Source organism: Callorhinus ursinus, unplaced genomic scaffold, assembly GCF_003265705.2.
Source record: "Callorhinus ursinus isolate GAN/ISIS: 27379988/994484 unplaced genomic scaffold, GSC_fseal_2.0 scaffold105, whole genome shotgun sequence".
In the NCBI taxonomy this organism is placed as follows: Eukaryota; Metazoa; Chordata; class Mammalia; order Carnivora; family Otariidae; genus Callorhinus; species Callorhinus ursinus.
The window spans coordinates 1,540,106-1,555,678 of NW_027397167.1; the positions used below are offsets into that span (position 1 = coordinate 1,540,106).

The 15,573-nt window shown below is 38.6% G+C and overlaps 1 protein-coding gene across 4 annotated transcripts in view; it reads left to right on the forward strand.

The window, feature by feature from the left end:
• The window catches only part of TRIM58 (tripartite motif containing 58), a 64,435-nt gene extending 53,924 nt beyond the window's left edge, over positions 1 to 10,511 (forward strand). For all 4 annotated transcript variants that reach the window (XM_073889259.1, XM_073889257.1, XM_073889260.1 and 1 more), the window contains 3 exons: positions 2,098 to 2,120; positions 2,218 to 2,318; positions 6,560 to 10,511. In XM_073889259.1, the coding sequence (XP_073745360.1) occupies positions 2,098 to 2,120; positions 2,218 to 2,318; positions 6,560 to 7,149 (714 nt within the window). In that variant the 3' untranslated portion in view covers positions 7,150 to 10,511. The remainder of the gene's footprint in view (positions 1 to 2,097; positions 2,121 to 2,217; positions 2,319 to 6,559) is intronic.
• The last annotated feature ends 5,062 nt before the right edge of the window (positions 10,512 to 15,573 follow it).

Consider the following 15,573-nt stretch of genomic DNA (forward strand, 5'->3'; position numbering starts at 1 on the left):
GCCTCAGCAGCTGGGTCTGCTGGAGGTGAGCCTGGGTCCTCTGCAGCGGGGTCTGCTGGAGGTGAGCCTGGGTCCCTCAACAGAGCACGGGCAATGTGGGAAACCACGGTGACACACAGCTGCTTGCAACCACAAACCACTTACCACCCTCATGCTTTTTAGGAAAAGGGCACCCTGGCATCTGTTTGGAAAGCGCCTTAATTCTAAGTCCTAGCATCAGAATGAGAAGGGACTCTTGAGAATTGTCTAAAATAGTTCATCTTAGAGACCAAAAATTCATATTTTTAAGAAGTAAAATGTGATATCTTACCTATAAGGTTAAACAAAAAATGGGCAATCGATGCTATGTTGCCTGGAAAACACTTCTTAAAACCTCACAGTTAATCTGTCAATGATGCTATGCCAATTCCAGAAGTCTTTGGAATCCCATTCCCGTATCAGTAACTAAACATATGAATAATATCTTAAATTGTCCAGCTTGAAGTTTTCCTGTTAAATTTTGTGGCAAACACGGATTTCCTTGTCCATACTGCATGCCCATTCCAGGCACAGTGGGGAGGTATTAAGTGGGTTCCTTGCCATTTGCTCACAGTCTGTTTAGGGGTTCTACAGCAGAGAGACAAAACAGGAAAAATGGAGTATTTATTTGTTTTTAATCCTCCAGGAAGTCATCAAAATTCCAAGTGGATTGAGAAGGCCATTGTTGATAATGCATGCATATTATCATGATAGAATGCACTGCAATAGAAGATTTCTGGGCACACTTCATTCTTTCTTTCCCAGTGACTCATTCAGGAGATTCTCAACTAAGTAATCCATATCCTCATTTAGCAGCTGACCCCCAGATTCTACCTTGAGTTAGCTCCAGACACTGAAAGTGCCATGAAATCTTCATATTAACTGTCTACATAATGTTTACAAGTACAGTGAGTAAACAGCCCTGGTTACATAGTTGGGAGTTCATTAAATAACTGAACTTAAAAAGCATTTTTATTTATTTTGTCATAATTCATTTTGTCTTCAATCTCTCTCTCTCTGTAAGCAACACTTAGGTTTATTATTATTATTATTAATTACTAGGCTCATTTCCATGTGAGCAAACTAAGCATCAGAAAGGAATTAATTTTCTGAATTTCAAACAGTGAATATACACAGAACTTTAGCATTTTCAATAATGATATCCATCTCCTTATTTTACTATGTTTCCAAAACACAACATTGGAAACAAGCATTTCTTAGCACCAGATAATGTTAAAATGATTTACATTACAAATTTTAGGGAGAATATATTCTAAAATTATTTATTTTTTATTTTTATATCCACCTTTCCCTTTCCTCATCAGTACCAGTAAGCAGCGTTTTACCCCCAAAAGCCAAAAACAAGGCCTGCCAGTCCCATAAAAAGTAGTCAGTTATTTTCCTCCTTTTATGCCTTCTCAAAATTTATCTGACAGGAGGCTATTTTTAGAGGGAAAAAGGAAAATGTGAAGCAGGTGGTTTATTTAAATAATCTCCTTTGAGATAAAATGTTGCTGTTGATTAATGATATCCTTTTTTATCCAGTTAGGTAACCCACTCACACATGATTTCATAGCTATGATGTGTGGTGTTTCATAGCATGAGGAATTTGGGGTTTTCTTACAGAGACATTGGGAGTAACATTTTTGTCTATACCTTTCTCCATCCCTCAAATAAATTCTGAAGATGTTTAAACTCTATTTTTACCTTAATTCCATCTACACTTGTTACAGAATGTAAATCTTTGTTAATATATCCAAATGTCAGAATTACCAATTCAGAAAAATAGTTAAATTGGTTGATATCATTGGAATTAATCTAAACTCTGAGTAGCCTGATTCCATTGTAGTAGAGGCAAACTGATTCTAAAATTATGAGAAAATTCAAAAGCGAATTTTTGGATTTTGTTAAGAGAGATTCTTATCTCCTATAGTTTTATCTTCATACTTAATTATTTCCAATCATTCCTAAAGAAATATTCATGTTTGTTTTTTCTGTTTGTTTGTTTGTTTTTACAATCCGTCAAAAGCATTATGGAGGTGTAACTCACACCTGCTTATATTTCTCTTTTACTTTCAGGGTGTGAGAGGAGCCTTGAGCCGGTATGTTTACTTTCTGAACCAGGGACTGGGTTGGGGGAAGACAAGGAAGTTGGTGGATAAACCCTACTGAGAATTATCGGTTCTGTGCCCTTCTCAGAAGTAAGGATGTCACACAGCTGGAACCGGAGACCATCCCCATGGAGCTGAGGACAATGTGTCGCATCCCTGGGATGAGGGAAATGTTGAGAAAGTTCCAAGGTAGGCTTTGTCTTTGAGCCGGGAGAACTACAATGCCTATGGTTTGGGTGTTACTACATACAGTTTGTTACTGTACAAGTCTGGCTGCAGTAACAAAACCCAAAGTTTATTTTTCATTTTTTAAGATGTATTTATTTGAGAAAGAGAGAGTAACCCAAGCAGACTCTTTGCTGGGGTGGAGCCTGATGTGGGGCTCGATCTCACAACCCCGAGGTCAGACCTGAGCTAAAACCAAGACTGAGCCACCAGGCACCCCAGCAAAGGTCTATTTTTAGATCATATCATTGGTTTACTAGTGGATTGTGGAGAATTTTTATTTCACCTCATTTCCCTCTGGGACCCATGCAGATAAAGCCCTACCTTTCTATTGCTGGTCGCTCTGGAAAAGGGTTAGGTTATGGTGGATTAGGCACTGGTCCTACACTAAAGTGGCACACTGGGTTCTCTGAAGATTTTATTAACTACAGTGAGTCACATAATCATGCCAGGTTATAAGGGTGGATGGAAGAGGGCGCTGTTTTCAGAAGAAAGAGAACTGGGATATTTGTGTAAAGTCATAAAGAGTATCAGAGTTACTAACACCCATTTTAGCTACATTTAGTTAGGCTTGAAAGAGTGGTTCATAGCTTATTAGCTGTGATATGAGTAACATTAGTTCCAATAATATTAATTTCCCTGTTTATAAAATGCTGAAAAAGTGTATTGTTTGGAGGACTAAATGAAACATATTTGAAAACATAGAAAAATCATCAATATAAAAGCATTGCTTTATATCAAATTTATTTTATTATCGTAACTTGATGGGCTGCTTAAATTAGGTAGTCAATAAAGCCAAAAATATTCAGTCAGTTATTTTTATGTAGGAATAAGTGGGGTGACATAAATGAGTTTGTTAGGTCTGATTATGCTGTTCTTCAAAGAGTATGGATTCAACATTTGTATTTCTTTTTTTAATCCAAATTATACCCAGCAATGCACACAAACTGTGGCTAAGTACTGGTTTCATTACTTAGAAGGAAGCTTCAGCCCACAATGAGAAAAACCCATTTTAGCCGTCCTGTTCAATAATGAGCAGATTAACATATACTAACTGCATGACCTGTTGCAATTTATTACACTCCCATAATCAGTATTCTCTTATTCCCATTTTTTAATGAATTAAATAATGATGGATTAATTCAATAAATATTCTGTATTTTGTCCAGACACAAAATTGTAAGTATTGAAATATATTATCGAACAATAACAAAAAAAATCCTACAAATCCATAGCCTCATGTTTTCATGTGTACATATTTACCTAAATTATGCAAAATGCACAGAATGTTGGAAGATGACACAGAATACTGAGAAAAATATTGAGAAGAATATTGAGAAAAAAATAAAGTAAGGATGGCCAGAAGTGTTCAGGTTAGGGCATCTGATTTTGAATTTGACATTCAAGGAAGGCCCCTTGGGGTTAACTCATCAAATATCTAATGTGGAAGAAAACATTCCAGGCAGCAGAAACAATGAGTGTCCAGGCCTGAGATAGAAATATAGAAGATGCGTTCCAGGAACTATGAGGTCTGTGTGGTTGGGTAAGAGTAAGAAAGGGCAGAGTCAGAGAGGCCAAGAAAAGACCAACTAGCACAGGGTGCTATGGGCAGGTCAATGTGACCAGGATGCTTTTACCTTTGAGTGAAATAGGAAGTCAATGAAAAGTTGTAAATGGAGGAATAACATGATTAGATTAATGTTTTGAGAGTCTTACTCTGTATGTTTTATTGAGAATAAATTCAAAGGGGTGAGGCTTTAAGTGGGAAAAGCAATTAGGAGCCTTTGCAATAATTCATAACATGGTAGTATTATCATAGGTGCTGAGATGTGAAATGTGGACAGAATCTTGGTATATTTCAAAGGTAGAGCTGCGGGTGTCTGGGTGGCTCAGTCGTTAAGCATCTGCCATCGGCTCAGGTTGTGATCCCGGGGTCCTGGGATCGAGCCCTGCATCGGGCTCCCTGCTCGGCGGGAAGCTTGCTTCTCCTTCTCACACTCCCCCTGCTTGTGTTCCCTCTCTCACTGTCTCTCTGTCAAATAAATAAATACATAAATCTTAAAAAAAAAAAAAAAAAGGTAGAGCTGGCAAAATCTGCTGTTGGATTAGGTATGAGTTGTCAGAGAAAGAGAAAAATCAGAATGATTCCAGAGTTTGAATCTCCAGAATTGGCATAATGAAGTTGTTAACATTGATGGTTAAAGCTACAGGTGTGGGAGAAGAAGGGAGTTGGGTTTTGAACATACCAATATTGTGATGAATGTTAAATATCCAAAGTTTGATGTCAGGTAAGCAGATGATTCTGCAAATACAGTGTTTCAGGAGAAAGGTCTAAGGTAGAGATATGCATTTGGAATCAGTAAGCACATGAATGGAATTTAATTAAAGCAATGATCCAGCCAGCCCAGGAATGCATTGAGAGTGACCTGAGAAAGAAAGAAGAGGTCCCAGTCCTGAAACCATTGGATGGAGAAGAGAGGAAAACAGCAAAGGAGACCAAGAATGAGTGATGAGTAGAGAGGGAAGGAGATTGTGATGATCAGTGTCTTTGGAAAAGAGAAAGGAGGTTTTCCAGGACAAAGGGAGTCTCAACAACATTGAATGCTACAGAAAAGTAATTTAAGGTGAACTCTAATGACTACTCACCAGTGTGGAGGTCACTGGGAAGTTTCCTTTGAGTATTGTTATATCATGATGAACAATTGAGTACGGGAGAGGGGTGGGGGAGCAATTGGAGATAGACCATATTAACAACCGTTTCACAGATTTATTTTCTTATAAATGGATCAAGGAAGTGTGCTAGAGTGGAAATGATGTGTAAAGACAACATATGTTAAGTAGGCCTAGCACAGTTCCATGGAAACCCACATTTCTGTCTGTTACTTATGACCTCTAGAGTTGGGGGAAATTGCATAAACTCTGACTCTGAGTCTAGTCATGGATAATGTGGGGATGATAACAGTCACCTTGAGGGTGGTTAAATGGGTTAGCAGCGATGATATATTACATACATGACCCACTCAGGGTAGGGTATCAACACAAGACCACCAGAAGTGGATTTAGAGACAAATAGTAATAAGGGTCATTGTAATAGTATTTGTTATTATTATGATATTAAAAATAAAACCATATTAATTTATTATTTTTGAATGTTTATAAAATAAAGACACTGAATATTTTACATCCTGCCTTCTTCACTGAGGAGATTTTACACATAAATGTATTTATTAATTATGTGTATAAGTAAAATTTCACATCAATCTCCCTGGAACTTCACAGTATCAATATCGGTTTTCTGTTGTTGTGTAACAAATTTCCACAGACTTCACTGCTTAAATCCACATGCATTTATTAGGTCATAGTTATACAGACCAGACATTCATGTGGGATCAGCTCATTTCTCTGCTTAGGTTTTCACAAGATCAATATTAAGGTGTTGGCAGGCTGGGCTCCTCTGAAGAGTCTGGGGAGGAATCCACTCCCAAGCTGATTCAGTCTGTTGGCATAATGTAGTTATGGTGGTTGTAGGACTGAGTTCCCCATTTCCTTGTTGGCTGTCAGTTGGAGGTCACTGGCCTTTCTTCTCATGTGGCTCATTCTGTCTTGAAAGACAGCAAGAACACATTAAATTCAAATCTCTCTGACTTCCTGTTCTGCCACCAGCCCAATAGCCAGAGAAACCTTTCTGATTTTAAGGGTTCATGTGATTAGATGAGACCCACCCAAATTATGTTCCTCTTGTCATAAAATATAAACATGAGAGTAGCACCAGTGTCTATAGGTCATGGGTCTTACCTGAGAATTCTGTCTACCAGAGCAACATAACATCAGAAGAAAGTGGTAGATTTCAAATTAACAAAATTTTTCTATGGATTTTGAGAAAAAATAAATGCATAAGATCTTCCTAAGAGCACCCAAGTGTTCTGAATGTAGGTGAAAGGAATCTAAATAATTATGCTTATGGTTCATCACATCATCAGTGGTTATGCTTTTATTGGGGTAATAATGAGTCCTGAATTATGCACAAGGAAGTAATGAGGAATATACTAGTGACCCACAAGGCAAACTATTATTTCGCTTTCTCTAGGAGTTATTTGAGAGAGGAGGATGAGGAACGGTGGGATTATTGTACATAATATTGTGCTTCCTGTGTTTTTACCAGTCTTCTCTGACCTTTCACGTGTCCCACAAAATTCTTCCCACAGTTGATGTAAAGCTGGACCCTGTCACAGCGCACCCTAGCCTCCTCTTGACGGCTGATCTACGCAGTGTGCAGGATGGAGAGCTGTGGAGGGATCTCCCCAACAATCCCGAGCGATTTGACACATGGCCCTGTATCCTGGGTTTGCAGAACTTCTCCTCAGGGAGGCATTACTGGGAAGTCATAGTGGGAGAAAGAGCAGAGTGGGGCTTAGGTGTCTGTCAAGAGACAGTGCCAAGGAAAGGGGAGACCACACCCTCTCCTGAGAACGGAGTCTGGGCCATGTGGCTGCTGAAAGGGAATGAGTACATGGTCCTTGCCTCCCCATCAGTGCCTCTCCTCCACCTGGAACGGCCTCATTGCATTGGGATTTTTTTGGACTATGAAGCAGGTGAAATCTCCTTCTACAATGTAACAAACGGGTCTTACATCTATACATTCAATCAACTGTTCTCTGGTATTCTTCGACCTTATTTTTTCATCTGTGACACGATTCCTCTTATCTTGCCATCTGTGACAGATGTGGAGTCAGAAAATTGGGCATCCAGGGGTCATCTTGACTCTGCTTCTAATGTGAGACACGATCATTCCTAAAATTCTGTTCCTGAGAATTTTATGCCTAGCAAAGATTCCTGGGGTGGAATGAGGATGCAAACATGCTGAGCCCCAACAAATGCCTCCATTCAGATCAGCACTTTAATCCTTCTTGCTATGGACATTTTTACATCAGGACAAAACAGAAAATATTAAATATTTACATTTGGAGGAGAATTATAGGGCATATATATATATATAAATTTAACCAAATGGTGCTGCACATTTTCTTGATGAGGCTTTGTCCAAGTCAATGGACCTTTTGTTAAGGATTTCTATACATTCATTATAATTTCTCATTCTTTTTGATCTCCTTTCGTTCCAACTCATATTAAGAATAAGAAATGAGTTTTTTGTTGTTGTTGTTTTTGTTTTTTTTTTACAAATGGCAAGTCTTAAATTGGTGAACAGTCTGATATCACTCCAGCATTAATCAGACACATACTTTTGTTTCTCTTCCTCTCTCATTCTGTCTCTCTCTGTCTGCCTCTGTTTCTTTCTTACTCATGACTTTATTTTTTGCTTTATACCTATTATTGATAACATTCCATTTCCTTCTAGATTAACAAATTCAGAACGATTTCTTTTTACATTCAATTTTCCTATGACTATATTCATTTACTTTCAGAATCCTCTTTATACTGGACTAATTTCTAAGGATTATGAAATCAATTCCTCTGATTCTAATATAACTGATTGACTCCAGACACATCTAGGACTGCAACTTTTTCCTTTATTTTTAGAGACTTTTTTTTAGAGTAGAAATTACTCAGAATTCTGATTCAACTAGTTCTTTGACTTAGCCATTTGCCAGTGGCAAGACCTCAAACAAATAAACCCTTTGTCTTTAGATCTCACCAACTTAATATGGTTCCTATAAGTGAAATAACGATATGGACCTTACAATGCTATGACAAATATTTAAGATCATGATTGATATGATCGGTTTTAATTAAACTTTTCTACTTAAATACAATATAAAGATGATGATGATGATGAACTGATAATGATATTTGACTTATTTTTAAAGTGTACTCTGTAACTTCCTAAAAAAATTCTTAAGTCCTTGAAGGCTAACTTTGCTGCTACGTTTCTCTATATCTGTGTCTAATAAATAATTGCCAGACAAATGCTAAAGTGCTTAAATGCTAAATATTTAAATACCATACAATTATTAGTTAATGGGAACTTTAGTTAACATTACTTTAATAATAATCTGCCAACACTTTAATCCTCCACTTTAACTCTACCTTGAATTTAACGTATTTTTCTCTTCCTGAAAGATCTCTTTGACTAAAATCTTTCACATACTTTCCAATAACATAGTTAACATAGTTTTCTTTCTAGAGTTTTTCAACATTTTTCTTTCCAGGCTTTTTACATTTGGAGGACTATCATGAAGTATAATAATTTTAGCAATGTAACAATCTCATAAACTGTATTTCCAGATGGCTCTATATACTTTATTGATGAGCCCTTGTATTAAAGATTTCTGTACATTCATGTGTGATACATTTTTGTTTGATCATAAGCAAACAAGTCCTCTTTCCATCTCTCCTTTCCAAATGGAGGTAATAATGTATTCTTATATGCCTCTTGTTGATATTTTATAGACCACACATACCCGAGGCCTCTTCCTTGCATGGTCTGAGTAGAGAAGAGGCTCATGCCCTGGATTACCATTCATCTTCCCCATCATTGGGGATTAAGTGAGCTGGCAATGTAGTATATACCTATTCATGTCACTGTAAGGCCAGGGATCCATGACAGGAGACCATATGGAGAACATACACTCACAGCAGTAGAGACCCTTCCCCATGGGCATCAGGAGGGATGGAGTCACTGCTCTGAGATTATACCTCCCCAGGGGCTTCTACCCATTCACTTAAGCTTAAGAAGCAGAAGGACACCACAGCAAAGCCTCAGGCCTTTCACCCTCTTCAAGGCATGAACAGAGAATGACTAGTCCCTAGAGAAAGTTAACATCCTGGTTTCCACTGTCTCCCTCCCATCCTGTTACCTCACTTTGCATCTTATCATGATTTATGTCAATTATTCAACCAACTTAAGTCTTCCTTCATCCCTTGCTTTCCAAGCTTCACGAAGTTTTGTGCATCTGCTATTATGACCCTTTTTCCTTTCCCTCCCCAATTCCTGAAAGGTGTCTTCTGTTCTCTCTGGAATTCTGGTTCATCAACAGCTAACTTTAAATCATCTTTAAAAATCTTTCCTGTTCGCTGAACTCTCCCTTACTTTCTTCTCTGTCCTTTCTCCTAAAACACACACACACACACACACACACACACACACACACACAGGCTTCTCCATCTCAGTGGAAGGGAACTGTGTCCTTTCAATTGCTCAGGGCAAGAATCTGGTTGACTCCTCTCTTGATTTCTTTAGCCCTCACCCAGCCCATCAGCAAACCTTTGGCTTTACCTTCAGAATACACAGAGTTCAACCAGTCCTAACCACTCTGCTGCTCTAACTCTGGTCTGAACTTCCATCGTCTTCCCCTGGGTTACTATAATAGTTTCTTAACAGTCAACTTGGCTGTACTCCAGCCCCTCCCATGTCCATTATCAGTGCACAGTTGGGCTGACCCTTCAGTTCCCAAGACAGTAGTTCCAGTGCAATGACTTTACATTGAACTTAAAATTAAAGCCATAATCTTTACAGTGAGCCTTCAAACTCTGGAGTATCTGAACACCAGTTCCTTACCTGATTCTGATTCTGTCTCCATCCACATACTGCTGGTTTCATCCTCCTCCTCCTACTCTGGCATCTAGGCTGGGTTTACACTAGACCAGGCACTTCCCACCATGGGACCTTTCTCCGAGCTGTGCCCTCTACCTGAAATTCCCTTTTCCCACATTTCTGCTTTACTCATACCCCCCCCCACTTTTTCTTCCCATTAAACCTGCTCAAACCCAGCTTCTCAGTCAGAACTCTACAGTCTGAACAACCTCAGAGTCCACCCAGAGCCCACACTCCCAATGCTTTTTTTCCAGTATTATACTTAACAATTTCTAAATGTATTCTATTATATTGTTATCTTATTTATTGGGTTTGTTTTTGTTTGTTTGTTTTGACTTTTCTTGGTAGAATGCAAGCACTCTGAAGGAAGGGATCTTTGTCTATTGATAACAGTATTTTCTACATATCTCAAGCACCTCAAATACTGCCTTGTACATGGTTATCACTCAATGCATATTTGTTGAATAAATAAATGATTGACTTTCAGGGGACAGAATTCAATGGTGGATCTAAAAGTGTTTTGCAAAATACAATATATTATTATTATTACTATTATTTATAACTATTCAACCATTGACCAATAAATTTTAATGTGAAATGCTAAATGAGTAGAATCAATTTTTAGATATAGAGAAAATTTTAATAAAAGGATCAATTTGAGCTAGTAGTGTCCAAGATGGCAGAGTAGTAGGGGGACCCTGAACTTGCCTTGTCCTCTGAATACAACCTTTAACTCTTTTGAACTAGGAGAAGGATCAGAGAAGTATAGAAACAATCTGCACATTTGGAGTGAGTGAGTTTGGCAGAAGCAAGATTCAGAGCCATGAACTGGGGGACTGGGAAGCTGCAGGGCTGGGAACGGGAGGAAGCAGTTTCAAGGAGCAAAGCCAGGAAGAGGGAGAAAGTTGGAAAGAATGCAGTGGTTTTTGACCCCACAATAAGCTGTGGAGAGCAGATCCCTGGGTTGTTCAGAGAGAGATCGCTTCCCTTCCTGGAGGACACTTGAGGAGCACATTTGTTCTCTCCAGAGACAGAGGAACAACTGGGGAGCCAGTGAGGGGAGCAGCACAGCGGGGTCAGAGGGGCATGCAAGAGGGCAGAAAACCTTTTAATTTTTTGGTGTGAGCTAAAGTAGGCTTGAACCTTTGTGCATGCTCCAGGAAGCCACTTTTCTGGGACTGGCTGAGTACAGAACAGAGACTGGAGTGGATCGCTGCTAACCGGGCCACTGCTTTTGCTGTCTACCACAATAGATTCAAGCTTCTGCAACAGTTTTCCTGGCACAAAGGAGAGTAGGGGACCGAGTAAAGTGTAGATGACTGATACCCTGGCTCCATCTTTTTGCTGAGTATTACAATAAACTCTAGCCTCTACATTTGCACTGTGTGAGGACTTTTTGGGGACTGGCTGATTCTGGGCAAGACCTGAGCCTCCCCACCTGGGGACAGGAGTGGGTGCTCACATATTACCAGGCTCTTTAATACTTGAAGTTTTGAATCCCAGCCACTGGCCAGAGACAAAATGCAGGAGATCTGTGGCTCTGGGCATGCTGATGACCCGGACACAGACAGGTTTTTGCAGGGAATTGATGAGGGCCTGGGCCAGAGGAGATTGCTTGCTTTTCTGGGAGGGCCTCCTGAGAAACAGCTGCCAGGAGTTCAGCCCCCAGGGACAAAGAGATGAGGTGATGCCATATTCTACCTCCTCCACAACCAACCCCTTCTCCTGTCCACCAGTACAGACTCCAGAGAGAAACGCAGTGCCTCTAGTGGACACTGGAATCCCTTACACTAAACCCTGCACCCTGACCTGGTAGGAGCATCTTTCTGAGGGCAAGTCAGCTTGTGAGCCAGCACAGCAGGCCTCTCCCTCAGAAGACAAACACAAAAGTTCATTTTTGCTTTTGTTTCACCAGCTTTTGGAGAAGTATCTTGGAAGAAGTTGCTGTGGCCGATGTCAAACAGGTTACTGCCTATGTTCTCTAGGATTTTGATGGATTCCTATCTCACATTGAGGTCTTTCATACATTTTGAGTTTATCTTTGTGAATGGTGTTAGAGAATGGTCGAGTTTCATTTTTCTGTATGTGGCTGTCCAATTATCCCAGCACCATTTATTGAAGAGACTGTCTTTTTTCCATTGCATATTTTTTCCTGTTTTGTTGAAGATTATTTGACTGTAGAGTTGAAGGTCCATATCTGGGCTTTCTATTCTGTTCCATTGGTCTATATGTCTGTTTTTGTGCCAATACCATGCTGTCTTGGTGATCACAGCTTTGTAATATAGCTTGAAATTGGGCAACGTGATGCCCCCAGCTTTGTTTTTCTTTTTCAACATTTCCTTGGTGATTCAGGGTCTTTTCTGATTCCATACAAATTTTAGGATTGTTTGTTCCACCACTTTGTAAAATGTCATTGGAATTTTGATTGGGATGGCATTGAAGGTATAGATTGCTCTGAATCTAAATGTTAAAATAAACATTTAACAATGTTTATTCTTCTGATCCATGACCATGGAATATTTTTCCATCTTTTTGTGTCTTCTTCAATTTCTTTCGTGAGTGCTCTGTAGTTCCTAGAGTATAGATCCTTTACCTCTTTGGTTAGGTTTATTCGAAGGTATCTTATGGTTTTTGGGGCTATTGAAGATGTGGTCCATATAGACAATGGAATATTACTCAGCAATCAGAAAAGATGAATACCCAACTTTTACATCAACATGGATGGGACTGGAGGAGATAATGCTAAGTGAAATAAGTCAAGCAGAGAAAGTCAATTATATGGTTTCACTTATTTGTGGAACATAAGGAATAGCATGGAGGACATTAGGAGAAGGAAGGGAAGAATGAAGGGGGTGAAAAACATAACAGTTAAGAACCTTTGGGATGCAGCAAAACCAATACAGTCCTTTCTCAAAAAACAAGAAAAGTCACAAATACACAAGCTAACCTTACACCTAAGATGCTGGAAGAAGAAAAACAAATAAAGCCTAAACCCAGCAGAAGATAAATAATAAACATTAGAGCAGAAATCAATGAAATAAAAACCAATAGAACAGTAGAACAGATCAAAGAACATAGGAGCTGGTTCTTTGAAAGAATTAATAAGATCAATAAACACCTAGCCAAACTTATCAAAAAGAAAAGAGAAAGGACCCAAATAAATAAAATCACAAATGAAGAGGAGAGATCACAACCAACACCAAAGAAATGCAAACAATTACAAGAACATATTATGAGCAACTATAAGCCAACAAATTTGGCAATCTGGAAGTAATGGATGCTTCCTAGAAATGTATAAACTATTAAAACTGAACCAGGAAGAAATAGAAAATCTGAACCAGCAAGGAAATTTAAGCAGTAATCAAAAAACTCCCAACAAACAAGAATCCAGGGCCAGATGGCTTCCCAGTGGAAATCTACCAAACATTTAAAGAAAAAATAATACCTATTCTTCTGAAGCTGTTTCAAAAAAATAAAAATAGGACAACTTCCAAACTCATTCTATGAGGCCAGCACTAACTTGATCCCAAAATCAGACAAAGTTGAATTACAGACAAATATACCCGATGAACATGGATCCCAAAATTCTCATCAAGATAATAGCCAATAGGATCCAACAGTACATTAAAAGGATTATTCACCATGACCAAGTGAGATTTATTCCTTGGCTGCAAGAGTGGTTCAACATCCACAAATCAATTAATGTGATACAATACATTAATAAAAGAAAGAACAAGAAACATACGATCCCCTCAATTGATAAAGAAAAAGAATTTTACAAAATACAGCACCCTTTCTTGATTAAAACCCTCCACAGTGTCAGGATAGAGGGAACACATCTCAGTATCATAAAAGCCATCTACAAAAAGCCCACAGTATCATTCTCAATGGGGAAAAAAAGAGAGCTTGTCCCCTAAAGTCAGGGACAAGATACGGATATCCACTCTCACCACTATTGGTCAACATAGGACTAGAAGTCCTAGCCTCAGCAATCAGACAACAAAAACAAATGAATCTAAATTGGCAAAGAAATAAATCAAATGCTCACTCTTCTCAGATGACAAGACACTTTATATGGAATACCCAAAAGACTCCACCCTAAAATTCCTAGATCTCATACATGAATTCAGCAGCATGGCAGGATATAAAATCAATGCCCAGAAAACAAGTTGCATTTCTATACACTAACAATGAGACAAAGAGAAATTAAGGAATTGATATTATTTTCAATTGCACCAAAATTCATAAGATACCTAGGAACAAACACAACAAAAGAGATGAAGGATCAGTACTCTGAAAACTATAGAACACTTATGAAAGAAATTGAGGGAGACAAAGATGGAAAAACATTTCATGCTCATGCATTGGAACAACAAATTTTGTTAAGATGTCTATGCTACCCAGAGCAATCTACACATTTAATGCAATCCCCAGCAAAATACCTCGACATTTTTCATATATCTGTAATAAAAACTTCTAAAATTTGTATGGAACCAGAAAAGATCCTGGATAGTGAAAAGGAATGTTGGAAAAGAAAACCAAAGCTGGGGGCATCACAGTGCCCGAATTCAAGCTCTATTACAAAGCTGTAATAAGACAGTATGGTCCTGGCACAATAACAGACACATAGATCAATGGAACAGAATAGAGAGCCCAGAAATGGACCCTCAACTCTATGGTCAACTAACCTTCAACAAAACAAGAAAGAATATCCAATGGAAAAATGACAGTCTCTTCAATAAATGGTGTTGAGAAGACTGGACAGCCACATTTAGAAGGATGAAACTGGACCATTTTCTTACACTACACACAAAGATAAACTTAAAATGGTTGAAAGACCTAAATGTGAGACAGGAATCCATCAAAATCCTAGAGGAGAACACAGGCAGCCACCTCTGTGACCTCGGCGGCAGCAACTTCTTGCTAACATGTCTCCAAAGGCAAGGGAAACAAAAGCAAAAATGAACTTTGGGGACTTCATCAAGATAAAAACCTTTTGCACAACAAAGGAAACAGTTAACAAAACCAAAAGACAACCTACAGAATGGGAGAAGATATTCGCAAATGTCTTATCTGATAAAGAGGTAGTACCCAATACTTATAAAGAACTTATCAAACTCAACACCCAAAAAACAAATAATCCAAACAATAAATGAGCAGAAGACATAAACAGACATTTCTCCAAAGACAAACAAATGGCCAACAGACATATGAAAAAATCCTCTACATCACTTGGCATCAGGGAAATACAAATCACAAAACCACAATGAGATACTACCTCACACCAGTCGAAATGGCTAAAATTACAAGTCAGGAAACAACAAATATTGGTGAGGATGTGAAGAAAGGGGAACCCTCTTACACTGTTGGTGAGAATGAAAGTTGGTACAGCCACTCTGGGAAATAGTATGGAGGTTCCTCAAGAAGTTAAAAATAGAGCTACCCTATGACCCAGCAATTTCTCTACTAGGTATTTCCCCAAAGGATACAAGCATTGTGTCCTTAAGAGGCACCTGGAAGCCAGTGTTTATGCCAGCAATGTCCTCAATAGCCAAACTATAGGAAGAGCCCAGATGTCCATTGACAGATGAGTTGATGGATATATATATATGGATATATATATATATATATATATATATATATACTTATTCATCAAAAAAGGATAAA